This window comes from Volvox carteri (assembly GCF_000143455.1).
Source record: "Volvox carteri f. nagariensis unplaced genomic scaffold VOLCAscaffold_42, whole genome shotgun sequence".
Lineage (NCBI taxonomy): Eukaryota > Viridiplantae > Chlorophyta > Chlorophyceae > Chlamydomonadales > Volvocaceae > Volvox > Volvox carteri.
Window position 1 is genome coordinate 30367 of NW_003307585.1, and position 27859 is coordinate 58225.

General features: G+C 53.1%; 2 protein-coding genes across 2 annotated transcripts in view; both read right to left on the reverse strand.

Annotated features, from left to right (window-relative positions):
* Positions 1-1436: 1436 nt before the first annotated feature.
* mrp5 (ABC transporter) lies at positions 1437-23235 on the reverse strand (the record flags this gene model as incomplete). Its single annotated transcript, XM_002954347.1, has 34 exons — positions 1437-1468; positions 2278-2318; positions 3113-3171; positions 4451-4527; positions 4829-5050; positions 6058-6205; positions 7285-7371; positions 7603-7719; positions 8030-8081; positions 8787-8854; positions 8999-9067; positions 9365-9457; positions 10259-10449; positions 10722-10808; positions 11288-12102; positions 12386-12521; positions 12851-12925; positions 13328-13441; positions 13796-13921; positions 14161-14244; positions 14526-14687; positions 15145-15179; positions 15459-15654; positions 15884-16567; positions 17049-17138; positions 17475-17558; positions 17911-17953; positions 18568-18650; positions 19047-19094; positions 19685-19760; positions 20506-20821; positions 21319-21352; positions 21730-22176; positions 23170-23235. Coding segments are annotated over 34 exons (5055 nt in total), but the record flags the coding sequence as incomplete, so codon positions are not given.
* A 2594-nt stretch (positions 23236-25829) lies between these two features.
* Positions 25830-27859, reverse strand: part of VOLCADRAFT_106340 (uncharacterized protein) — a gene marked incomplete at both ends in the record, with an annotated part of 32901 nt that continues 30871 nt past the window's right edge. Inside the window, 3 exons of the mRNA XM_002954348.1 lie at positions 25830-25934; positions 26507-26698; positions 26783-26792. Of these exons, the coding sequence (XP_002954394.1) occupies positions 25830-25934; positions 26507-26698; positions 26783-26792 (307 nt within the window). The remainder of the gene's footprint in view (positions 25935-26506; positions 26699-26782; positions 26793-27859) is intronic.

Sequence of the window (27859 nt, forward strand, 5' to 3'; positions counted from 1 at the left end):
ACTACAGGGTTTAGGGTACAAGGCAGGCGGCTGGCAGAGGTTAAGGCCTGACTTCTGCTCCCAGTTGACCCAGTCGACCCGGGTTCAAATCCGCCTGCCGGCTCCTCGGGTGTTTGAGGAGTGATGAAATGGGAGGTGGCCCCCCATCTTATGGACGGTGTAGGACGTGATAATATCAACTTGCGAGCTGACCAGGAACTAAGTTGATGCGCCGTTGATCCGCTAGATTTGGTTGGATGCTGGTGGTGAGTTGCCGAACTCAACGAATACATTCTGAAGTCGGATGGGGTGACGGATTAGGGTGCCCCTCTAGCAGGGGAGAGCAGGGACTGCCCCGGGAAAGGGGGCCGCTGGCGAAGTTAACCACCCTGTAACAACATACATACTACATTCTATATCTGACAACCAGGTCGACCATGCTGATCATGACATAGTTGTAGCAGTGTTAGTTATTGACTGGGAAGCTTCCCAGTCAATACTTAAGTGTAAGAAGGGTTCAGCTCCCTTGGCATCTCCCTGAGTACTCTTTGCCTGGTGTTACAGGAAGACCCTGTCTGAAAACCATAAGACTGTTAGGTGCATGTGAGGCGGCACATGCAATGACATGGATTGAGGGTAGGCGACGGTAAGCAGAGGCCGGTGTGGCCATAAGGGCCTCTTCAAAAGGAAAGGAATGTAGCAGCTGGTACATAGTACTTCACACATGCATATCTTCTATAAAGACACACTAGCTGGCAAATACACATATATAGGGCACTCCACCAGCACCTTAAGGCCTTTTCAGCGGCCAGCTGCTACAATAAAAGATATTGGTGTGGCAAGCAGCTTGCCCTGGGTACCTTCTCGCCTGGCAACCCCATCCTGTACGTGCTTGTACGTCGCCATCTTCATGCCTGGAACATATGCTATGCACACCTAACCCACCTTGGCTGCCGCAGCAATGCCCTGGCCACACAGACCAGCTGCCGCTGTCCCACACTAAAATTGCCACCGCCCTCCATGACCACTGCAGACAAACCACCTGCATGCATGATGTGTGGGACAGGGGGGGTCATACCTTCACCGTGCGGTCGCTACCCGGCAGACCTGCCTTTCCCGGTATTGACATTAATGGGCTGACTTCAAGCCGCTGGGCAACTCACAGCAGGGCTTTTAAGCATCACCAAGTAATGTGAAAGGTAACTGCAAAAACTTATGATGACTGTGGCAAAAGTTTAATAATGTGATTCCAGCCATCATTTCCAGGTCCTCACAAAACAGTGTATCGCAGAAGAATTGTGGCAGTATATACATATATGGTATAATGCCAACAATAATAAATAAAGGAGCTAGGCTAGTATGACTTACCCATAGCCCGAATGTGCTCACGGAGTGCAACCACTTCCAAGGCTGCCCAGAGCTCAGGGTCAGAGTGGCGGTTCCATGGGTCAAGGTTTGACCGTACACTCCCAGAGAAAAGCACAGGTTCCTGCAAAACGACATCCACTATAAATGAAGGACGAACTAATCGCACAGATAGGGATTGACTTTCAGCAGGCTTGATGGCTTGGTAATCCACTGCTAGTAAGTAGTTATTGTTATATGGGACGTGTATACACGTCCCATTAATTTATACTGATCATGATGATCAGTACCTACGTAGGTACTGATCATCATGATCGGTAAAACGTTTGATCACCTATAGGCGACATTCTCGACCATCCTCACCTATTAAACGAGAATGTCGCCTACAGGTGATCAAAATATTTAGGTGACTGAAATTTTTACTGTTTTTTCTTTCGCTATGATAGCTAAAGAATTAACAATATAATGTGCCTCTTGACCCAGCCCGTCCACCATGGCCAGCTGAATCCTGGTAATGCAAGCTAAACCCATTCCCCACATGCTGCAGGCCGCTGGATTGGACAGTATTGCACCACACTGCACCACACCGTGAGGTTGGACCCATGTGTGTCTGGCAGTATGTGATACACAATTCATGAAATGAAAATATGCACTGATGTGGAAAGAAAAGGCAACAGGGTATCACAGAATTCCAGGACGTCCTGCATCTCCTGATGTGGGCGAGTCCAGTCCCGCAAATGCAGTCATGGAGCACAAAGTGAGGAGGTCATGTCTTGGCAACCCAAATCCGTGACCCTGCATCGGACCTCATTCCTCATCCTTGCCCATATCCCCTCTTCGCTATACTGTGTGTTCCCATTAACCAACATTTTCAACGAAGTCAAGCGCCGAGCTAGCAAAGGATACACCACTATGTTTACATGCCCCACCTACCTGAGGGATGGCAGAGAGGGCCGAGCGTGCAGCTCCCAGACCTATTCAGGAAGCGGGCAAGGTGGGGGGCATGCACACGTATATAAATACGGTACACGCGAGTATTTATCTCTGAAATGGAGCTGATGCAACACACATGTAGGAGACATTGGGTATTTAATATTATGTGTGCTCACATGCGATGATCATGAGATGTGTGTGTTTGCAACTACATACTATTGACAGCAACATGGCTCTACTTGATATGACCCACACATGCCAGTCATGAACTATTGCAGTATGCGTTAATCTGTGCTTCAACTTTTGTTGCATGTCTTCCACGGTAGCTTGGCCAGAATCTTGATCAGATGAACATGGCCATCCATGGATGGATGCAACACCTACACTGTACGAGGTGCATGCCCTTCCCTACAAACAAGCCTGAAAGTATGGAACACCCCTGGTAAGGTTTCAATTATTACATCTCATACCGGCATACATACCTGCCTGCTGGCATTCATACACACATCTGTGTATCGATGTTTCTAGAAACCAAGACTATCGAAAAAATAGACATATGCCTTCTATTTAAACTTTTCTCCTTTCTGTTTTCTCCTTTCTGTTTGGGCAAGCTATGTGCAATTAATGCGTCATAGGCATTGAAGTGCGTGGTTGCAGATGGGGTCTAATCGTTGCCATTGAGGAGAGTAGTCGTAATGATGATCTCTTATCCTGCCTGTCGTATCCTGGGTATATATCCTACCAGATGCCGGCCTGTGCCATTGTCAGCCCGCGAGTCCTGTTCTGATTTGGAAGGAAATAACATATTCCCACTGACCTATGAACCTGAGCTCACCTAGGGTCCGCAGATCTACACCATCAAGCAGCATCTGCCCTCGCTGGGGCTCCACTAATCTGACAAAATACAACAAGGCAGCAGGCAGCACCAAAATATGCAGGACCAAAATTGATACATTCATTCATGGGTCAAGCAAGCAGGAAGGGTTTGTGCACCTGCCTGCACATATATGCACACGCAAGGATAGGTTGGACCACGCTTGCCTGCAGGAGGTCCCTTTTTGTAGAGATGGAAGTCATGTGCAAGCAACAAAACATCAACTGAGTAGGCCTGGCAGCCGCTGAGTAAGGGCAGGTGAACGGAAGGAAACGACAAGGGAGGCCCAACATTATCACAGCGATTATGTGCATGTGGTACACCTTGCGTTGTGCTAGCTAACCCCAAAGTGTAATAGGCGTAAACACACCGGGGGCCCAAGGCCTGGCCAGCCAAACAACTATTACAAAACACATAAAGGAAAAACTATTATTCGACCACACCAATATTATGGTGAACAAACGGAACTGTTATATCATAACAGTGTACCTCTACTAGAGACTGTTGTATCACGGCTACAGAAAATGCACCGATCAGCAGATGTCAGAATCCCGTGATATGCCCAGGATACAACGTTGTATCCTGGGCGTGTTAACACGCTTCCCCTTCCAGCTGAGGGCATCCTCAACCTAGCCCGTCTCAGCGGCGGCCACAAGGCCAGTCACTTCCCGCTCAGAACTGCAACATGCTTAATTCGAACCCGGGGCGGGACAGGGTCTCGATACCGACAAAGGCTAAGAAAATGCACAATCTGCGGATGTCAAACCTTGACACTCCCAGAATCACCAGACCCTCTTCAGATGCCGTGGATAAAGTTTGCCAACTTCAACTGCCATAACATCCTTCAAAGCCTGTTTCGCCTGAAACCCGACAGAAAGCCTGCATGAGCTGTATGCTGGCTGACCATATCATGCAGCCGGCGGCTTCCCACGTGTGTGCACGAACACAACACACACTACGAGCCCAAGTAATAATTCCCGAATACACAACCTTTCCGAATCATACAAAGAGAATAAAAAGTGATGGCCCCTATCTAATATACCAAGGGGCAATGTATAGGTGACCACAAAATTTAGAGATGGACAGTCAAGCTGCAAAACACGGAAAGGGTCACCCTCCAGCAGGGCTACAGCCTGATCCACCAAAGCCAGAGGCAGGAGAGGTGCATTACCGAGCAATTAAGCTGCAGCTTGGCAGTATTTTCCCCCATCCTAATCCAGTCCTTCCATCCAGCAGGGACCCTTTGATCTTACAGCTGTGTCTTCAGCCATACCCGATAGAACCTACCCAACCACCTACCTGAATAATGCCACAATGAGGGAGCTCTTTCCGCTTCCTGTACGACCGACAATTCCCACCTTTTGGCCATCGTAGACCTACGAACATTTGCAACCAATAGTCAACTGGTTTCCACGTATGGCGCCAATATACTCACTTCTTAACAATACGTTTTAACAAGCAACAGGAAAGTACATCGACATAACGCAGTCGTATTTGCAATTCACAAATCTCCCATTCTGCTCGTCCCCTGCTAGTCCTGGCCATATCATGGGATCTGCATCCGCCGATCGGTACTTTTCTATGGCAGTTGTAGTCGTGATCTAAATTCCCTGATATCTTCGTATGATCCTAGTCGCTGCTGAAGCCGTACATCTTTGTGGGAGTTATTTTCCATACCTTAAATGTTACACCCTGCAGCACAGGGTCGAGGCTTGGTCGGTACGACATCCAGATATCACGAAACTCCAGCTCACCAGTTGCTGGCCAGGGTGGCAGCCCGGGGGGCCGGTATGGGGAGTGTTTTGCCGCCCCAGCTTGCACTGCCTCCTCTGGCTCAAGTCGCGCGTAGGTCAGTAACCTTTCCACAGCGTTGTAACGGCTCTCTACTAATGCTGAAACCTGTTATACAGACAGCAGGTAAGGAGCAGGCTCGCTCATTGTTGAGGTGCCTTGTACCATACTGCGAAGTGAACGGCTTCGTTACGGCAATTTCCAGACCATGAATAGTCCTGGACTTGCAAAGAACTTGGGAATTATATATGATGCATGGACAGACATTTACTTTGCAACCAACCTGAGGCTAGCAGGACAACACAGGTAGCATGGATGGAAAGCTTAGTTCTGGCCAGGTAACTCAGGTTCGACCATACAACCTTGCCCATACACTCTCACAAGACTCAGCAGCATCTCTATGTGTGCCTTACATAGCTATGCAAGATAGCAACTGTAATCCCCCATCATGCGCCATCCGTACAACTCATTACAAGCGCCACAACCTTCCTTGCCCATTTCTTGTGTTCAACTATTGCCGTTGTGTGAGCCTTATGCAGTTCAGGGATTTCCTGACCTACATGGAAGCGCTGGAGCAGGCAGCACCCGCGGATGGTACCATCCATGTAACATCCATGCATTAATGGCCTCAATTACATGGCGCCATTAAGATCCTGTGCTCGTTGCCGCGAGGTGAGACAAGTATAGTACACGCAAGCCTCTATACTAACGGCTGGCCGCACACATCCAAGAGCTGGGGGAGCTGACAGCATCACTGTCTTCGCTTGCTTTCCTTCTGCCCCTCGAGAGAATCTGAATAGTAGCCCATATGGCCATATCTGGGAGTTCCGAGTACACAACAGCGTCTGCACCCATAAACCCGAACATGCATACTGAGAAGTGTCAGGTCTACATTGATGAGCGATGTCAGGTTTACATTGGTGGGTCAACAGGCCATTTGCTGAGATGCACTAGAACAACACTAGTGCATTTTGCGCGAGTTTTGGCTGGAAGGTCACCAGAATATAGTCTCAATCAAAAATGGTAATTTAAGTAATAATAGGTACAAGGATATGTCACGCAACCCGCATGTTGGAGGTGTAGGATGCAAATGCACCAGCCCGGAGCTCACGCACCTTGACGGCATAATTCAAGAATGATGTAAGATCAATTGCCTCAGCAAGCGCCAGCGCCACTAGTGCCGGAGAGATGGAGCTAATTGATTGTAGCCCCACATTTAGCGCTGCAACAGATAATACTATGATGGAGCCGATGAGGTCAAGTCTGGGGGGAACAGGGTGGGTTGGGTTGGGTTGGGACACCAACAGTTACCGGTGCGGACAGATGCTGAGAAAGATGAGCGATCCACCAGACGCGGCAGCTAGCTATACTGTACTTGGGGGCGCCACTGAGTGTTGGGCAAGCAAGGTACTAGCCTTTCTTACTAGCTTAGGAGTGGAAACCCCCACTAATACGCGCGGTAATGATCTTATATCGTACTACACCACCCTTAAATTGCCAGTCGAGAGCATTCTTAAGGATTTTGCCAAGCGGCTTGATGCTCGGTGGGAGTGCCCGAATACCTTGGGTGACCCCCGCGTCTTCCCCATAGGAATTACCGGAGCCAAGGCGTGTCGCTATATGAACTGGATGGGAGCTGCCCCATCAAGGGGTGCGCGTCTTGATTGGTTGGAGCACACTAAAGGGACCATGCCCCAGCGACTTCATCATGTGCTCATGCGTTTTCGGTTAGGCTGTTGGGAGTTAGAGGTTAATAGGCCTAATGGGCGTGAGCGCACCGCACGTACCTGCAGGCTTTGTGACTGTGGAGCGGTTGAAGATGAGTTGCATGTTTTCGAAGAATGTCCCGCTTACAAGAGCATACGGACTAAGTATGATGGTGACCTAGTCCTTACGGGGCGCAGCATGCGCACCACTATGACTGAGGCGCCACCCCTGGCATTGGCCAGGTACCTCTCGGAAATCTGGGAGGCCAGGCACGTCGCGCTGAGGCGCTTCGCCCTGAAGCGGACGAGGGAGAATGAAGATGACCTCCCGCGTACCCGCATCAATACCAATACAACGTCCATGGCCCCCCCGGCTTTTACGGACACACCCGCACTTGTGTGCGGAACTTGTAACTTGTAACTTGTAACTTGTAATGTGCCTACCGGCGTGAGAATCCAGCAGAAGACTAACTTCGACTGCTGGTGGCCCTATGGCAGTCCGGAACCTTAAAACCCTAACCAACCTCATGACAGGTACACACACAACATCCGTTTGATGTGTTGATTACTGATGGCCAGTCGGGGCCATCCGGGGTGATTTGTAGATACATACATCGCCAAGCAAAACTAACGCACCTCAGGCTGAGCCACTCGTCTGCCACTCTTGCGTTGTAGTAGGCTGTGGCATTGGTGTCCACCATGGCTTCATGTCGCGCCTTGAACCTTCAAGGACCGAAAACATCAAAGAAAGGAAAAACTTAAACGAATCAGCAGTAACTCATCATCGCAGCCCTTATTTTGCACTTTATGCGTCAACGGGAGGTCTTGCACAGATAATATGCAAGGGGGGAGTGCATGGATGTTGGCATGCTAGTCCCATTTGAATAAATTCCTTGGCACTCCATCCTGCACAATTACTGTCCTACCCCCGCTGCTTCTAACAATCGTCCTTACCGTTCTTGCATACGATATGCCCGGAGCGTGTCAAGTCCAGCCATAGTTTCCGCAAAGTTGGCATACACAGGCGAACGGGTCACCGAGTCAATGCGCTGGAGCTCAATAGAAGACCGCCTGTGTAGAAACAGGTTGCAGTTGGGTGATCGTTGGGTTGGTTGAGGATGAGTGTAAGATCTGCAAATCTCGATCAGATCAAGGCATGAACCCTGGCGGAAATGACACTTGGACAGACATACGTCAGACAGACTGTTGCTAATGTATTAGCAATAGTCATCCTCGGTTTCAAGGGCGAACTTGGGCACGTGTTGGTTTGGCAGCTCTAAAATCCCGTCACCCATGGCCAGCCAAACCTCCACCTGCTGCTGCTGCTGTCGGCTAGTCCCTGTAGCATGAGTATTTGTCCTGCATCCCGTGTACAGCATACCTGAAGTACTTCTGGAGAATGAAGTAAATAACCGTCAAGGGTACCACCACACCTGGGGCAGAACCAAAGATTGTATTTCACGACTTTCACCGAGAAAATTACCTCACGGCTGAAATTGAAATGCATGTATGGAACTCTTCTTAACGTCTTGGAGCTTGGTGTACATGGAGCTAGCTATGCTGATAGATCTCTGAAGAAGAACCGACATTCATAAGTAACAACAGACATTGCCCACCACAACCACAACCACAACCACAACCACAACCACAACCACAACCACCACAACCGCCACCACCGCCACCACAACAAGCCGTTTCAATTCGCTACCGTCCGTCAGCGACACTATTACACAGGAAGAGCCATTAAGGTAAATTAGTTGCAGCGATGACAGCAGTAGTTAGATGCTTGCGTTGGATAAATCAATACCCACAATGGCGAGGTAAATAAAGATCGTCACCAAGCTCCCTGCAGGGAGCATACCTTCATACGTAGTTAGGTGCATGCTCACACGCAAGCTTACGGCAGGTGTCACCCCGGCATGTTCTGGTAACTGCCATCTACTCATGACCGTCACCCATGGGCCCATGGGCTACTAAACCCGGGTTTAGTAGCCACTAGATGTAGTACTGCAGCATATCTCTATCTGCATAAATGCTACAGCGGATACAAATCCTGTTGCATAAATTGTATCTGTTGAATATCGCAAAACCCCTATCCATCGGTGACTTTAATTGTACTCGGTGCCCCTGTCACTCACCCACAAATGCTGGTTGCAGGATGCACAGGAATAGGATTGTGGCCAGCAAGCGCATGACGCAGTTGCCCCTGCAGAGGTTTGAGAGAATTCCGTGGCGTGACGATGTAAAAGTTGAACAAATCAACATGTAAACATCTATGCCACTATTAACTTATGGGCACTAATGAAGTGTCACCCGTGAACCACCTCAACATGAACTTCACTAGACTTACAGCTGTTGCTGGTACATAGCCAGGTTGTAGTCCATCTCGTCCACATCTCGGCTGAGACGATTGAGGATCCTGTAGTTACACACGAACATATGTATACATCAAACGAGGACAGATAGGTGCCCGTGGCCGCAGTACATGGCCCCATTAGCGCCTGTGCTGATCTAAGTTACGAATGCTGATATAGGGCATAAGCAATTATGGTGGCAGCAGGCCCGAGCAGGTAGGGAGACGTCCTAAAAGCACATGCAACATGTACTTCTGATTGGCAGCCACATGCGACAGAACGCATGGCTGTTGATTTAAGTTCATCGAACAGATGCTAGGAGCTACATTAACAGGTAGGTACATGTCTCTGTGCGTCCATACCTTCCTACGGGAGTGGCTTCAAAGAACGATAAAGGCGCCGCCATGAGGGCCGTCAGGGTTTGCGCGTGCAGGATCTTGCTGGCACGGTAGGACCTGGCGGGGAGAGCGCGGCAACACACCCGGCGGCATCTGTGTGTGCCGGTAATGAGAAACACCAGTACATGTACACCTTGATTCCACACACTTCTAAGGTGGGGAAAGAGCTGCTCTGGCAACCGCCATGCATCCACATGAGAAGTAAACTATAACTGCAGTATGTAGCCCGAATATTCATAGCAGTGTTTGGAGATAATACATCTGGGATAGCACATGTTGTGTACACATAAACTTATATGGGGGCACCGCCCTGAGGGAGCGCGCCCTGGGTGGCTTGCTCACGCGGGGACCGCCCTCCCCTACTAGTAGCGATTGCGCCAGGTCTTTGTGCCCTTTAGTTTGGGATGTTAAGAACTAGAGGCTATTAGGCCCGCGACCGTGAGCGTGCCGCACGTGCTTGCAGGCTTTGTGACTGCAGAGCGGTGGAAGATGATCACATGTGTTTCGGGAACGCCCTGCTTATGATGGCTTGAGGGCGAAGTATGGGAGTAAACTCGGGTTTCAAGGGCGTAGCATGCGCACCATCATGACAGAGGCTCCCCCGCTGGCATTAGCTTTATTTCCGAGGTCCGGGAGACCAGCTAGGCACGCAGCACTCCAGTGCTTTGCGCCCAAACGGGGCGGGATGATGATGACAGTCGCCCCCGACACCATAACAGTAACCTTCATGAACGGTCCATGGGGCCCCCCGGCTTTGACGGACCCCTCCACACTTGTGCGGACACTTTCACTGTAACTGTTGCCACCTGTTCACTGAGCCCAAGCAGTGTTAGCCTCTATATTTATGCACAATCTTACCCCAGATTGTTGGTAGTCGAACGGCAAAACGTTGCAAATGCATAAGCCGCTCCAAGCAGGAGGTACACGCCTGCAAAACGGCTGAAGCCGGGACCCCCCTTGCCCGGGGCGCTGAGAGCACTCTGCTGCTGCTGCTGCTGCTGGTCACGGCTCCAGTGAGCTAGCCAGGCATTGGTTGCAAGGCGGGTCCCCTGCGCACGGTCCACCACTTGATTGACAGGATGCATGAAAAGGAGGGTCTACAGCTCAAAGATTACAGATGCATGTAATATAACCTATTTTGAGCATATTTTCAGCTGCCAATATGTCCGACTGAAACCTCCTCCATCCATCCGCATCTTCATATACATCAGCACCCAAAAGCTAAACAGTACATTTGCCACGAGCACATGATCAGGATAGTGCGTTCCTCGCTTGCCTTGTGCTGCCCCTTCCAGCCCAGCACCACCCTACATGCCTGTACCTGCTCTGCCGACCAGAACAGTAGGATTGCAACAGCAGCAGCCACGTGGAAGGCGCGCAAATAGGCACCGTAAACCTTCCATTTGACCTGTGAGCCGAGCACATAGTTGAGAGAGAATCTTAAGGAATGGCTGAGCAGTGAGGTTGCACATTGGTTTACCCAGGCTGCAGGCTATTTATAAGTACAACTATTATCCAAAGGATATATACGAGGGGGGTTCCTTGCAAAATGAGTAAGCTGGAAATTTCCTTGTGCCATGTTCGGCATCGGGTTTGCGGATCCATTTTCTCTCCCTCCCAACTTACTCATTTTGCAAGGAAATCCTCTCGTATAATCCCCTCGTATATATTTAAAGCCTTGTCCATAGTGAAATCGACCCAAACTGCGCTTCCAACCCACTCCGGACTGGACTACAACAACGATCACAGCGCACCAATAGTGCCCACAGACCCACAGCATGCATGTATGTGGCCACAACTGCTAAATGTAACTTGCGGATTACGGAGCACAGGCATCCAACGACTCTATTAACTCTTGCTTGACCTGTCATGCATATCATCGCCCACCTGCCCCAATTCGCGGTCCTCGACCACCGTGATGCGGCCTTTCGCGGTGGCAGCAGTGGCGCCATGCTGAGAGATCACGGCCGGTGGTAAACGAGGCGACGGTGATGGTGAACCTGCCTTCAAGCAGCCTGCTGGCATGCCCTGGCCTGCGGCAATGTTGTCTCCATGCCTGAGGACGGTGGCGTCACTGCAGCAAGCACCAGCATCAGTAGTGTCCCGTGTCGTGGAGTTGGAAGAGCACACCGTCTGGCAGGTGGACAGTAACGGGCGGGACTCCTCGGGCCGATCGACCCCATTGGCTCCACCTCCACTGCCGACCCCGGCACCCGTGCCGTGATCCACCAGTGCTGCTACTGCACCTGCCCCGCTATGGGCCTTGATGCCGTCACCATTACAACTGGATTCGCTATCGCTCTCCCTGCCGCCATCCACACTCATCCGTAGAAGTGAATCCATCATCTCATTGCCCTCGTCAAAATCTGCCATATGAGATGTTAAATAGTTGCCATGCCACTGCCGTTGCGATTGCTCCACGCTTGTCCGGCGGGCATTGTAAGCCGCAGTGGACATGCTGTAAGATATACCGGTGGGCGAATATTGAAGTCCCTCTTTACATTGCTGTCCGTCATGGTGCGGGTCCTGCGGGTGGCCTTGCTTGCTTTTCGGCTGGTGATCGCTACCTCCACTCTCGGCAACTGAGCCTGCCTGTGGTCCAGCTTCTGTCCGGTTAATTCCCCTTGGCTGCACCCTCCCCATGTCAGGCCCAGATGACACGACCAGCACTGATGAACACCTGTTGGCTCCAGCAAACACGTCTGCAGCAGCAGAAGCCGTGAAGTTGACATTGCTTGCAATGCTACACAACCACCCGTCATCCTGCTCGCATATTGCGTTTATACATGATACACTGCAATTGGCCATGCCCTAGAGTCACGGGCAGCCAGCCCTCTTTACGTCATTCACAATGCTGCTGACCCAGGTGGCTCGCTCTGCCACCTGTTACGCTTTTGGGTGCATTGCAACGCCTCGGCAGAATTCAGAAGCAACAACTCAGGGATTTCCGCAAGAAGCTCTAATGTGCGGCTAGCTCTTCCTCACCTGGGTCTTGTTGTTGCTCCTCCTGCTGCCGACCTTCACCCTGAACCTCCCCCTGTTGGGGCTGCTGCTGCTCAGTCCGAAACTCCTCGAGCAAGGAACGGAAAGCAGGTTCCCCCATACACTGTTGGTAGGTACCCTGCAAGCAGACGGCCCCCGACATATTTTACATATAGGGAACCCGCTAACGACACAATCCATGCACACAGGGCAGGTAGTGCACCCAGAGCGTTATCGAAACATTGCAACGACCAAACAGCCAAGCGCTCCCTTTGTCCACCGGATAATGGAATATAAACGTCATACATAGCAGGTGCTGCAGCGGAGCTTATCACGCCTCGTGCGGGCGTATGCATGCGGGCCATTTCTGATCCTAATTGTGTAGTGTAGTGTAGTTGTGGAGGCAGGTAGATGTCCTAAGTGTGGGTATGCAAGAAGTGACAGCAAACCCACAGGGTTAGAACAGACCTGCATGACAATCTCCCCAGCATCCATCAGCACGATGCTGTCAGCCGGGGGCAGATACTGCACCCCGTTGGTGACCTGAGGAAGCGGCATGCACAACGGTGGAGCAACAGCATACAACAGCTCTCACTCGCGTAAGTTGGAAAGGGCCGATTGCATTGCAACACAGATGGTAAAAGCACTTACTAGACAGTTACATCAGAATTACCAAGCATGCCTAACATGACCGCCCCAAACATGCAAATAGCCGAAATGCTCTTCTCCACATGCGGCTGCACGACCACTCCCGAGCACCCCGACTGCACACCGTACTGGAATACCTACCAGCCGTACACCACTCACTTAAACCTTAATGACATGCATCCCTGGTGGGTGTGCTAGTTGCTGCAGCTAGTAAAACATTATCCTAGGTGGCAAATCTGCAATACATATGCTCCGTCACACCATAGACAGCATGCTACAATTTGCTGATTCACCCACTAGCAGCACAGCAGCGCCCGCCTGCGCTCCTCGGATCATATGCTTGAAAATGTGGCCGCCCACATGCACATCCACAGCGCTGAGGGGGTCGTCCAACAGGTAAATGTCCGCTTCCTGCATGTATGCACGCCAAATGCACAGTTGCACATTCTTGGGTGGCCCTCTGAACAGCAGTCTGTTTGCACTTGAAGAGCCTGCTGGACACCAGCTGCATCCAGTCGGTCCAGAGTGCATCCATTCCAGGACACATCGACTACCAGTCCCACTAGCCCGCCAGCAGCCCCGCTGTGATCCTCATTCCCAGCTATCCGGTTCATGAAGAAAGCGGCGAGCAATGCCCCCAGGTCGGGGTCCTCCAAGACTCCTCACCCGGCCTCACAGACACACACAATGCCCACATTGTGTTTTAGCAAGCAAGGTCGCATGCATAACTCGCAGAGCTGATGGCAGACATGCTGTCCCTGTTACCTGATACATGGCCCGAGCCAGCGAAAGCCGTTGCTTCTGTCCTCCACTTAGGTTGACCCCCTTCTCCCCAATCTCCGTGTCACGACCCGCAGGCAGAAGCTCCAGGTCGGGGCCCAGAGCAGATGCCTGTGCACACGTGTTAAGGGCAAACGGTGCATCACTAAATTTAGCGTCACGCGAGCCGCATTAATAGTTTAAGAGGCAATGTCTATGGACGAAATATTTGTAACTAAACAATAACCGTATGCTGACCGGAGGCGGGTGGCCTTGAAGAGGTAACTGCTGTACACTGGGGCATTTCCCCCCGGGTATCTACTTCCTAAAAATGTGCATGCTGTTGATCCATCGTACGTATCTTCCCGTACCTCTACACACCGTGCCCACTTTTCCTCATCAAACGGCTTGCCCATGGTCACATTCTCCACCACCGTGGCGTTCACGATCCACGCCTGCAACGAGCGGTTCAAGCCGCCACAGCACCCCGGATGGTTCGTACGTATGAAGGCCAGCATGACGTTGGTGGGTCAGAATGGCATAGGTCTTGGTTCAAATGTAGGTTACTGGTACGGAGCATACATCACAACAGAATGCGCAGACAGGCTGTGTCCAATAACATCAAGTGAAGGTATAACAGTTGACACCGCCTGTCAAATCTAGGATACAGCTACCGGTACATATAAATGCCTTCCTCATTTCAACATACGTCCATAAACACCCCCAACACCCCCACCTGTTGTGCGACGTACGCCACTCGGCCCCCTAGCCCCACCACGTCCCCCCGCTCCTGGTCCAGCTCCTCTACCAGCTCCATCTCCCCCAGTGCAGCGGACAGCAGTGAGCTCTTGCCGCTGCCCACCCGCCCCACAACACACACCAGCTCGCCAGGGCGAACCTGGGGGTGGGGTGCAGCGGATGAAGGGAGTGGATAAGGGAGTGGATAAAGGTAAAAATCAGACAAGACTAGGAAGGGGGATTTTTGGGGCCCATGCATGTGTGTGCATGTGCATATTCGACCATTGCAACCCCACTAAGACAGTCAACCATGGAGGGAAGGATGACCACGTGCCCCTAACGGAGCTCATAAGCAGGACCGTCAGATGAGCGCCAGGTAGGTAGGTATCAGTGGCGGGACAGGGCGCCAATTACTAGGCATTTCATCGAAGAGAGCTGAGAACCCGTAAGAAAGTTCCGCGCATTGGCATTTAAAGCATGTATATCGAGATATCGTTCATCTGGACTGTTAATTTATGTAAATCAGGTTTACTGATTGCTGGCCCCTGACGTTGCTTTTAACCCAATTCAGGCAGCACCCACCCACACCCATACGCACACACACATGCGCTCCTCACCCTCAGGTCCACCTGGCCCAGTGCAAAGCCGTTGCCTCCAGAGGCAGGGGAGAAGGATGACGATGTCGATGATGAGTCCACCGGGTCGACTACACCAGCGGGACTTTCCACGCCACTGACACCACCAGGCCCACTATTGGGCTCTGCTCCACCACTGGCACCATGGCCGCCAACCCCGTCCGATGCCGAGTCCAAAACGTCCATCGCAGAGACAGCGGAAGCAGAGACAGCGGAAGGAGCGGGACGGAAAACACCGCCGCCATGCAGCTTGCCCCCGCATGGCTCCCCGGCCCCAACTGTGTGGCTCATCTCACCGTCACGACCAGCACCTCGGAGCAGCCCAGTCCTTTCCTCGTCGGCCTCCTTGCGCCAGCCAACAGACAAACCTGGCATGTTTCCAGTTACCAGGCCGACGGCAGTGGTGCCCACCAGGCCGCCTGCACTGCCGCCGGGGTGGCTCAGTGTACTGCTGGAGGTGACGCACTCCATATTCACATCCCTCCGCCCTGTCTGTGTGCGGCCGGTCAGCCGGCTCCGTAGCGCTACAGCACAAGCTGTAAGGGACTCGCCGACTGCATCAACCACCTGCAGTGGCCATCCACAAAACCTAAACCCTCCAAAACGGTATGAGAGGTTTTCCCGAAGGGGAACCCCTTCGGTTCCCCTATTTCAGCAGGGAGCCGCATATACCCCACTTAAACAACAACAAGCAGCCCGACATAAGGATGGCCTACCTCACCTCCATAAACGGTCGCGGCTTACTCCTACTCCCACATCGTCGAAAGCTCAGCAGCGACCGACCCTGATGGGCATTACTTGCACCTCCGCCAGCACCTGATGCTGGTCCCCCTACTGTGTCCTTCCCCAGCCGCTCTTGATCCTCTTGGTGCTGCTGCGGGGGCATGATTGGGGCCCACCTGAAGCCAGCAGCCCGGATGGTGAGCCCTGGCTCCACTCCCTGGAGTGGGAGCTGTCCGGCCTGGCTGCTCCGAGATAGCCTTGCCATTGCTGACATCTGGAGGCCGCTGCTGCCGCCATTACCACCACTGCCGGAAGCGAAAGCATTCGTAGGAGCAGAAGTCGTAGCCGCCACAACCGCTACAGGAGTAGCAATAGCTTCATTTGCACTGCCATCACAACCCGAAGAATTGTCGAATGTATTAATACCCCGACCGCCGCCTCCAGTTGCCAGCGACGGCATGCCGCCTTCACTGGTGCGGTGCAGGCTGAGGTCGCGCTGCAATGCAGGTGTGAGGCAATCCCCGTTGCGCTTTTCATAAGTAGAGGAACTGCGGCGCCGAGCACTTGGTGGCGGCAGCGGGGTTGTTCCGGGTGGCTGTGTGAGGCGTGTGACATAGTCCCTTTGCTCCTCGGCCGCCATGAAGGATGTGATGCGGCGGGCGGAGATGATGGCCGCTCCCAACTGATGAACCACAGAGAGACCGGGGGAGGTGGTGAGGGAGCGTGTAAAGGGAGATGCACTTGGGATGGACATCGCTGCAGAAACGGCTTGCTCAACAGCTTGCATGGAACCTAGTGTAGCAGTATTTGAGGCAATATACAACCATTGGGGGAAAGCCCTAGGCCTTGATGAAAGAAAACCCCGATAGTGGTTCATACATACAGTGGGACATGTTTGCAAATATTACCCGGTGGGATCGGCATGTAAGATACTAGACCTTTATTTGCACCTAAACCTCATAACCGACTGCATGCCCAACAACTTTAAACAGGCCATCACATTGGTTCCCAAACTGCCTGATGCGGCCGCAGCCCATACCGCCCCCCCCCCAAACATTCACATGCATGTGCGACACAGCGGTTCTCAGCAGAGAAGCAAACCCACACAGCAGCACTTAACACCGCACACGAACGCCAGCGCCCTGCTTCACATGCGCACGCACCTCCACCAGGCCCGTGGACAGAGTGAGCAGTGGGAACCTCATGATTTGGAACAGCACCAAACTGCTGAACACTCTGCCAGCCGTCAGCGCCTGCAAGGGCAACCGAGCAATAGGCCAGTAAGGCAGCTCAGCAAAGCAAAGCACACAACTAGGGACTGAACCCTCACTAAAGGTAGCAGTAGATTAGTAAGATTACTTCTGAAGTGGCAGCAAGGTTAAACAACGCGAACACGGACGGCGTTTCAATATAATAGCCTGGAGATGGCGCCCCCCTCCTACCTTACCAAAGTAACATTAACGGCATAGTATCGACAGCAGTCCCTTTGGCCCCCAGTCCCCCCCCCGGGTGCTAATCTTCATCAGTGCAACGAACAGAACAGCGTCACTTGCCGAACTACCCAGCCACCCGCCTAGCCATTCATGCACCTGCGGATTGGTGAGTCCCACCGCCACGAACGACAGCACCCCCGCCAGCTGCGGGAGCACATACAGGAGCGTTTGCATGGCGACCTGCACCCGCAGTTGAGGGGGAGTCCTTAGGATTGCACGCACACACCGATATGAGGCAGAGATGGACGCAGCCCAACGCTCATTGCGAGACGGAGGGTGACATCCGAGAGAGCCACCACACGGGCAGTTCATACGTGCATGCCGCCCGCTGTGAACCAGAACACGGGGTGTGGCACCACCATGTGCATCGTGAGCAACTCACTACCGGGACATGCAGGACCAAAGGACATCAGGTGCCCGACCAGCACACGATAACCCCAAACGACACAGCCGTAGCAGCAGTAGCAGCAGTAGCAGTAGCAGCAGTGGTGGCAGGTTGGTGGCGGGTGAGCCACCATGCACCCGGGTATACCTTGGAGGGAATCATGTTACGCAGCGCCCGGAGCTCCTCCGCCCTGTCGCGTGGGTGGCCCACCAGCAAACAAGAGAATGGTGGGATTCGCGCAATGAGGTGGGGGCAGTGGAGGTGGGGGCAGTGGAGGTGGGGGCAGTGGAGGTGGGGGCAGTGGAGGTGGGGGCAGTGGAGGTGGGGACAGTGGAGGTGGGGGCAGTGGAGGTGGGGACAGTGGAGGTGGGGGCAGTGGAGATGGGAGCAGGGGAGGTGGGGGCAGTGGAGGTGGGCCGGATAGGGTATCTCAGTGCCTCGGACTTCCTCGCGGGAGGAGATGCAGTGGGTTGTACATACTGTTGCCAGAGGTGGTTAGACCGGAGGAACGAACAACAAGGACTTCAAAAACAACGCCACAGTGAAGGTGTCGAACCGTTGGTGCCAAGTTCACAGACGCCCACGTATGTGTGTTGACATACATAGCACCATAGCAGTATGGGCGGGTAACACAAAGCTTTCACCTCCAGTAACCATCCGGTGCATCCAACTATCCATCAATCCCTAGCTGTCTATGATGCTGTGACCCCACGTGGCCCGTGGCCCCAGCGTGTGGCAGCACGTGGCCCGCATGGCCGCCTCTGCATGCCTACATATATACATACGTACAAACCTACACCATACCTGCACTTTGTGATGGACTCCGCCTGTGGCTGCTCCCAGTGGTACATCTTGATGACCCGAACGCCCGCCAGGAACTGACCAACCTGTGCGTGGGTGAGTGGGTGAGGCGAGGTGGGGGGACGGGGGGTGACCCGACAGAAAGACCTGAAACAAACAACACCCGAGTAGCAGGTAGGTTAACACCCTGGAGGCCGTGAAGTGAAGGACTGTTATGCATCCTACCGCATGTGTGTGAGGAGGTCCTTAGCTCGGATACGCGGGTCTGGTGATTGTACTCTATCGGCAAGCAGTGTCACATTTGGTGGCCGACTGTGATGCCGCTAAGTACCCGCTGTTTTTAATGCGGTTTACACGACCGAAATACAGGCAGGGCTCGTAGGTTTATGGCCTCATCGTCTCTTTGTTAAGGGGCCTTACCAACGAGATTCGGTTCCCTTCCCGCCCCAGGACCCTCATCAGCATGGCCACCACCCACCCACCAGTTTCATCCGGCTGTCCGATGCCTTCAACATCTCATTCCGATGGCGCTGACGTAGAGGACGGAAGGTCGTGCAGGTAGGGTAGGTAGGGTTCAGAGCCAGGGTTGGTTGTCGAGTGAGTGAGTGGGTTTGTGGGTAATGCGAAATGAACATAGCACAATACACACACGTGTACTTGTCATCATGTCACTGGCTGATCATGCGATCTAAGAGTTGTTTGTAGCTACAGCTTCCAGATCTTGCCAGTCCCACCATCATTGAAGTACTTTTGTATAAATACTTACATGGCTACGTCGCTATCTAGGCACGAACCGGTTTCGAAATCGTCGTATTACATCATTACACTCCAGCCTGTGGCTTTCGGCCTCCCCTGGCTCCAACCCAAAGTTGAAACACGCAGCTGCAGTCTCAAACGAGGAATCTCACACTGGACGATATCGCAAGCTATTAAGTACTGGTTGTTGCCTCATAAAACACTCCGCAATAACCAGTAGCACATGTGGGTGATGCGCCTGTGGGCCCTATGTATGCACTCATCTACCCCTTATTTATCAATGTCCCCTTGCTGCTGTCCTTCCTGATGCCCCCCTATGTAGCCCTACCTACCTACCTACGTACATACATACGCACGTACACACCTGGGTCGCCCGTACAGCCATGTTTGAGACGGGGCTGCTGAGCAGCAGCACTGCTAAGCCCACAAGGGTGCCCCACCTGTGGACAGACAGACATGTAGTAAAGCCACGTACATGTATGTATGTTGTTACAGGGTGGTTAACTTCGCCAGCAGCCCCCTTTCCCGGGGCAGTCCCTGCTCTCCCCTGCTAGAGGGGCACCCTAATCCGTCACCCCGTCCGACTTCAGAATGTATTCGTTGGGTTCGGCAACTCACCACCAGCATCCAACCAAATCTAGCGGATCAACAGCGCATCAACTTAGTTCCTGGTTAGCTCGCAAGTTGATTTTATCACGTCCTACATCGTCCATATGATGGGGGGCCACCTCCCATTTCGACACTCCTCAAACACCCGAGGAGCCGGCAGGCGGATTTGAACCCGGGTCGGCCGGGAGCTCCCGAGAGAAGCAGAAGTCAGGCCTTAACCTCTGCTCGAGCAGAAGTCAGGCGTTAACCTCTGCCAGCCGCCTGCCTTGTATGTATGTATGTATGTATGTATGTATGTATGTATGTATGTATGTATGTATGTATTTCCAACAGCTGTCAGCGACACGGGCTACTTGTTAGGGTATGCAGGAGTAGCACTCAAGGTAGACGGCATGACAACCTACAAGTGCACACAGGAGTCTGTCGCGCGGTCGGCACTGCACATCTCCCCCACTCCGCCATCCCACTAGCAGCATGAGGCAATGAAGCACCTAACCTGGCAACACCACCGATTCCGACACTATTACTTCCAGCAGCCCAACCTGCCGCAGCCAATCTAACCCACCCAGCACCCACCCGATTTTGAACCAGAGCATGATGAGCGACACCACCACCGCAAGTGGGGCCACCGAAATGAAAGTCAGCTGGGGGTACAGGAAGTCGCAGATCTTGGCCACATCCGCCGACATGAGGTTCACCACCCGGCCCGAGGGCAGGCTGGCCCGGGCGCCCGCGGACAGCCGCAGGCACTTGCGATACACAGCCGCAGTCAACTGGGAGCGCAGCGCTATCTGGATCTGGATCATAATGAGCTGGGCCTGAGCCTTGCACAGAGAGCCCAACAGCGGCGACAGAAACAGCAGCGCTGGTAGAATCCAGATGCGCTTGTCAGCTGTAGGGAAAGGAAAGGAAGCATGAAGCAGCGGGCGGCTACATGGGTAGATGCGGGGCACTTGCACGTACAATGCGTCGCACCTCCTACGAGAGTCCGAGAACTGTATGCGAGCTCCAGCTAGCTTCACCAGAGCAGCAGGTAGAATCAGTTACCCAATAGCACAATTCCTGCCTCATTCCAAGCTAGCTGCTAATCGCTCGTATCCAAAACCACCCGCCAGCAGATGTGATGTATCAAACGGACGCGAGCAGCACCGCAATGGTCCAGACAACTGTCGGAACTAGATAGGAGGAGAGATAAGGTGACAAACGCAGCCGCCGATTACGCAATAAGCCACGTGGGGCGAGGTAGTTATGTGGTGGACCATCTTCGTTATTAGCTGCAGTTCGCAACAACAAGTAGGCCGCACTATCCCCACGCTCTACTGCTAGGAGCTGGTAACACACCACAGCCAACCAGGGCGCCCCTGGCCGCCCCACTGACCCTCCGCCCACCTGGCCGCCCGTGTGCCAGCTGGTTGGTCAGCTCCTGCAAGGATGACGGCAGATGCGCACGCGGCACATGTGAGCTGGGTAGCATGACCATAGTGGAGCAAATGTGAGCAGGGGCAGCAGCGGAACCAGCAGACTCTACCCATACCAGCAGCCAGGTACCCGGTATCCACAATCCCACTGCTCAAGTGAAGAAAAACCCCAGAGCACTAACAAGGTAAGCTAATAAGTCTGCGAGCGTGTGTGGGGTATTACGTGCGGGCTACCTAAAAACATGCATCATGGCATCAGATCATTTTCGCCGATCCCTCTTCTCTCTTGCGCATGCGGCCGCGCTCGTCCGGCCTCCTCACAAGGCAATGTGTGTTAGTCAGCAGCACCACGTATAGACTCTCTACTGGCAGCTCTACTCACGTTCAGGAGAACAGGCTGGAAGAACACAAAGACCTGGTAGCAGTAGATCAGCGCGAGGGCTCGCCACAGGGCGTGCCCATGCAGTAACCAGATCAGACGCAGCAGCGCACGTGTGTCGTACAGGTGTTGCTCGGGTGATGGCACCAGGGTGACGTGGCCGCTGGCCAAGTGTGTCTTAACGCGATCATGACCGCGGCCGCAGCTCTTGCTGCTTTGTCCATCACCTGCCACGTGGCGGCTCTCCCCGCTTTCACAATGAGAGCCCCGAGGTGCCCTGTCCGTGTTGGTGGCCGTGGCTGTACAGCTGCCGCTGCGGCCGGCACCGCTATTATTGATGAATAGGGCGTCAATGCTGCTGTCGCCAGCGCTGACAGAGTACGAAGGTGGGACAGGCAGCGCCGACAGCCCCCGGAGGAATGCATGGTATGCCGACGCGCACACCAAATGCTGAGGAAGGGGAAGCAAGTCGCCGACCTCAAGCGGATTCCGCCATCCCTGCGCATCGCAGGAATGAAAGCCACTTCACACATCATGCTAGGAGAAATAAGGGACTTATGCCACATGCGCGCGTGGCTAATGCCTAAAACGGGCTTGATGGATATTCAGCAGCCCAGCCGAGCGATGCTGGGCAACCCAAACGAATAATTAAAAAGGTTAGTACTCACTATCTCCTCCGTCACACAGCTTATCCAGACAGGCAAGTGATTTCGGGGATTACTTTAAAAAACGCTTCGCGGCAAACAACGCCGAACCACATTCGCGCCCAGATAAATTTCAGCAAAAATACAAATACCTTCTTAAGGAGTGTTGAAAACCAGGATATGGTCAGGTTAGGAAAGAATGCTGGCGGCATAGCTGCTGGACCAGAGCCACAGAGCGCCGAGGACTCCACTGGCCAAACCGTTTTCAGCCTTAAAGTCTTCAAGACCACGCCATACTGAAAGATGAGCTTTTCCTAGTAACTGGCTGGCGTAAGCACCGTTTTTCATTGACAGCTCACACTGTTGTACTGTAAAAAAAGTTAGAATACTTGTGAAGTAAATGTTGGGTAAAACGATCTACACGAGTGATGTTCAGGACACAATGTCCAGGACGCAATGTTTGCGCTCGCGCAGAGGTCGGCAGTGCTGCGGTCCGGCGGGTCGTGACGCAATACCCACTCCGAAAAACGCCTATAGCCACGGCTGCGGGTCCCGAATTACAGCAAAAAAATGTCCGAAAACAGACATTCCCGGGCGCCGGTTGGCGGCCATAAAGATGTTTTGGGGAGTGACATAGATAACTCTGTGACCTGCAGCCGATGAAATAGATTTGCCGGCCTCTCTGCTCGCGTCAGCTGTCAGTGTCATGGCAATAGGGTTTATTGAACGTTGAACGTTGGCATAGTCCGTTTAGGAAGTTAAAGTGGAGGTTACCAGTTGGGGAGGTTGAGTGCTGGACCTTGGATGCGTCCAAGGCCATGGAGGTCAGCAGCCAAAAGAGACCGAAGTACCATGCAGTCAGCATTTTGGATGACTACTGGAAAACGTCCCCAGTGTGTCAGCAACAGTAATGAAGTGGACAGAGCAGTAGTAGCAGTAGCTTACCTGGCGTTCCGTTTAGTAACTTGCGTGCCAAGGTTTAACCCCTCCCCTCAGGTTGTGGGAAACGGAACGGCGCCGCTGGATCTAGGGAGGCATGCAAAGCTTTGATGACTTCATCCGTAAAATCATCATGCTGTCAGCCCTTAACATTCTTGCCGCGCCCCGCAGTCCGCAACAGCGCCCGAGCAGAGGCAGTGGCGGATGCTCTCCTCTCCTCTCCTCTCTCAGGTAGGACACCGACTTCCCTGGAACACCCTGGCTAGGGTGCGCACATGCACCACCCGCCCAACAGGTGTTGGGCTCCGTCACCGCTGTGGGTCGGGGAAGTGGTGGCAGGACATACACGAAACAGGTTCTTGGGATGAGCTGTTGGAAACCTGCTGATCCAGCTCAGGAGCAGAATCGCGGGTGACCCTAACAACCCCTAATAGGCCAGATGGCTGATTACAGTATTGGGGCCTTCAGAAGTTCCATTTGCGTATGAAGGGCACATACTCTGCTGCTATGCCATAAATGTCCCTTGCGTTTTTATGCTGTTGTCGCTGGGAATCTTTAATTAGGCTCCTACAAATGAACTTTGCCCGGCCACCTGCAACACCCTACAGTGGATGTGAGGGGTTGCAGGTACCGGGGACGTGCAATACATACCGGGGCTTGTATTCTCTCTCCACATTCCAACACGCAACAGCAATAACAGCACCCCAGCATACCGAGTCCCCTGCTGCTTAAGGGAACCTGGGACAACCGCAAGTGCGTGCGTGTGTGTGTGTGTGTGTGTTACACCTCGAGTTGTGTTACCTCCCAAGGTGTAACAACGAGGGCCCCCAAGCCCGCCGAAGGCTGACCGAAATAGATTAATAGCTAACAACGCCTAAGAAGAATCATAATTTTATCTCAGGAAAGGAAAATTCATGTCGAAGAAACCGATATTTAGGTAGGTACGTAATAGCGACTAGGTAGGTAGCTAGGTAGGTAGCTAGGTAGGTAGATAGCAAGTAGCCCGGTAGATAGATAGCAGGTAGCTAGGTACATAGCTAAATTGGTAGATAGGTAGGTAGGTGGCTAGGTTCGCAGCCAGCTAGGCAGCTAGGTAGGTGGTAGCTGGTTGACTAGGAAGTGTTGACTAGGAAGGTAGCTAGGTCCCCAGGTGGGTTGGGGCTGGACAGACGTGGGCCGCACACCTTCCCTGAGGTGCCCCCAGGGGCGCCTCGCCTGCACCGCCACTCGCACCTCGCACGAAGACACGGGCTCCACATTTCCATAATTGGTACCAGTTGACTATCACATTATGAAAACTCGGAAACCCCTAAGATCCGAAAACAATGCAAGGTGAGTGTATTTCTTTCCTTACACCATATTCCACTGTGCCGCTATGTACCGGACCCAGCTCAACACGGCACGACACGACACACTACTGCTGCCTCTACCTGTCCATGTGTGCACGGCGACCAACTACGTCGTTATCATCCATCATTATCAACATCATCACTACGAATGCATAAATCGCCGACACAGTGCAAGCAAAGCCCGGCCAGTGTGAGCTCCACTCGCACATATCCACTGGGGCCCCACACCTACGTGACCTCCTTGCATGTGCACACAACCTACACACACACCGTCATCTCTCAGAACAACATGTACTTACTCCCGCTGCTGCTGCTGCTGCTCCTGCTGCTGCTTCTCTGTCGACATCCTTCGATTTCCTTCGGTTACAGGTCAAAGGTCCTTCTCGCACGGGAAGGGCTTCTTGTTGTGCCAGGTAACCTGCTTATCATCGCATCACATCTGCTCTGGTAACATGACCCTCTGCTTAGTCCGTCAGGTTAAGAAATTAGGAAAATTGGTTTTCAGGTTAAATCCTAGTTGGTTGGTTGAAACATTCGGTCTCCTCGTTGCCTGTCGCCAGCCAGAAGAAGAAGAAGAAGAAGAAGAAGAAGAAGAAGAAACCTCTCGCCACTAAAGCACCGCTTACTTCTACTGGCTCTAGCACCACTAAGAGGACTCTGTCAGTTAACACGAATTCGAAAATTACTGGACTCCATTTCGCCACTGGACTACGGAGCTCACCTATTTGTTCACCACCATCGCCATTCCCTCACCGCGGCTCAGATCCCTAGGGCTTCTAGAAACCCTAAAACCCTTAGCACACACACACACACACACACACACACACACACACTTCTCTCCAACGGGGTGCCCGCATGCATTCGTGGCTGGTGCGAGCAGCTGCTTTGCCAGACATGGCTCTCCCCTCGATGGCTCTAATCTTCCCCCTCTGGACAACCATCACATGCGCAGCATAGCCTGGCGAATACAAAATGGTCGCCATCCATATCAATGAAATCAATCAATCAATTGATCGATCTCACAGCACACTAAAATGCTATGGATGCAAAACGGCAAGCATACCGCGAGCTCCGGAGTGGCCGTACATAAATACGTACATACACCCCGTCCTCCTCCTCCTCCTCCTCAATCTCATCCTCCTCAATCTCCTCCTCATCCTCCTCCTCATCATCACGCAAGCATGATATTCGCCACTGCCCGCTCCGCCGCCCCCAGGTCACCCCCGGTGTCCAGGTACACGGCACCAACCAGGGCCTCCACCAAGTCGGCCAGAGCCTGCGGGGAGGGAGGGAGGGGGGAAGGGAGGGAGGGAGGAGAGGGGAGGGAGGGGGAAACACGCCCGGGGGCCGTACACATCACGTATTTAACAATACACATACGTACATTCATACACATGCGGGTGGGCGACGTCGAAAAGCCGAGTTATCTCAAGCACCTGCATCTGCACCTCCACGAGCTCCCGATGACTGAGCCTGGCAAGGTCGGGCCGCCGCTGTTGCTTTTCCCCGCGCATACGTCCCTTGTGCAGCTGTCTCTTACCCTTGTGCAGCTGTCCCTTACCGACTCTGAGCTCTCCGACCAAAGGCCCAGATGGCCTCATGAGCTAGGGGGCCGAAATGAGTCCTGATGCTGCAGTCACAGACACAGCCCATCAGGAGGACCTCTGGAGGCCAAGCAGGCACCGCAGCTGCCTCGAACCCTAACGACCCCAGTGGGCTCCTCATGTGCTGCTGGTGCTGCTGCAGCAGGTGGCGTCCAGCTGCCCCTCTCAGCAACCAGTGCTATCCGCGCACATGGACTTGCCTCCGGAGCACTCTCCTCCGTCAGCAAGCCAGCACAGGCCTCACCTTGGGGGCCCTCAGCGCGTCCTGCTCGCCCTCCAGGTCCCCGGCGGCCAGGGCCTTACGCGGGGCCTTACTGCCGCCCGCCTGCTGCTGCCACTGCTCCCGCATCAACCGCTTCTCCGCTCGCTTGTTCTTGGCCACTCTCTCCGTCGTGGTGACGAGCACCCGGTCCTGACCCACCCGGGCAACTGCATCCTGGGGAAGGGGGTTTGGGTGGTGGGGGTTTGGGGGGTGGGGAGGGATGGTCGCTACATTACAGCGGCCCGGGGGGGAACTCACGTGCCGAGTCCTGGTAAATAGCGATACATACATACATACATAGGCAGGCGGCTGGCAGAGGTTAAGGCCTAACTTCTGCTCCCGGAGGTTCCGGGTTCAAATCCGCCTGCCAATCTCTCGGTGTTTGAGGGGTGTTGAATAGGGAGGTGGTCCCCCATCTCGTGGACGGTGTAGGACGTGATTATGTCAACTCGCGAGCTAACCAGGAACTAAGTTGTGGCGCCATTGATCCGTTAGATTTGGTTGAATGCTGGTGGTGAGTTGCTGAACCCAACGAATACATTCTGAAGTCGGATGGGGTGAATGGATTAGGGTGATCCTCTCGCAGGGGAGAGCAGGGAACTGCCTCGGGAAAGGGGGCCGCTGGTGAAGCTTAACCACCCTGTAACAATACACACATACATACATACATACATACATACATACATACATACATACATACATACATACATACATACATACATACATACATACATACATACATACATACATACATACATACATACATACATACATACATACATACATACATACATACATACATACATACATACATACATACATACATACATACATACATACATACATACATACATATAGTGACTAATCCTAGCCAGCTTCCCCAGGTGGTCGCAGACTTCTGGAGTGAAGTGAGCCGAGCTCCCAACTACATCTGCCCCCAAGCCCAGCAGGAGGTGCTAAACTCCCTGGCGGCCGCCAACATCTCGCTACCCGCAGAGGCAGATGAACAGCTGGGATCCAGAACCATCACGGCCACCGAGTTACGAAAGGCTCTTAAGAAAAGCCAGCCTGGCAAGGCCCCGGGGTGGGACGGCATCCCAGCCGACATCTACAGGAAATTCTGGTCGGCCATTGGCACCACCATGGCTGGCCTGCTCACCGCCATAGGCTTGACGGGGCAGGTGCCGAAGGGCTTCTTGGAGGGGGTACTGACGGTGATCTACAAAAAAGGCGACCCCAAACTCCCTGGCAACTACCGTCCTATCACCCTGCTTTGTTCGGACTACCGACTGCTCACCAAAGTGCTGGCAAACCGCCTAGGCCCTGCCCTGGCCA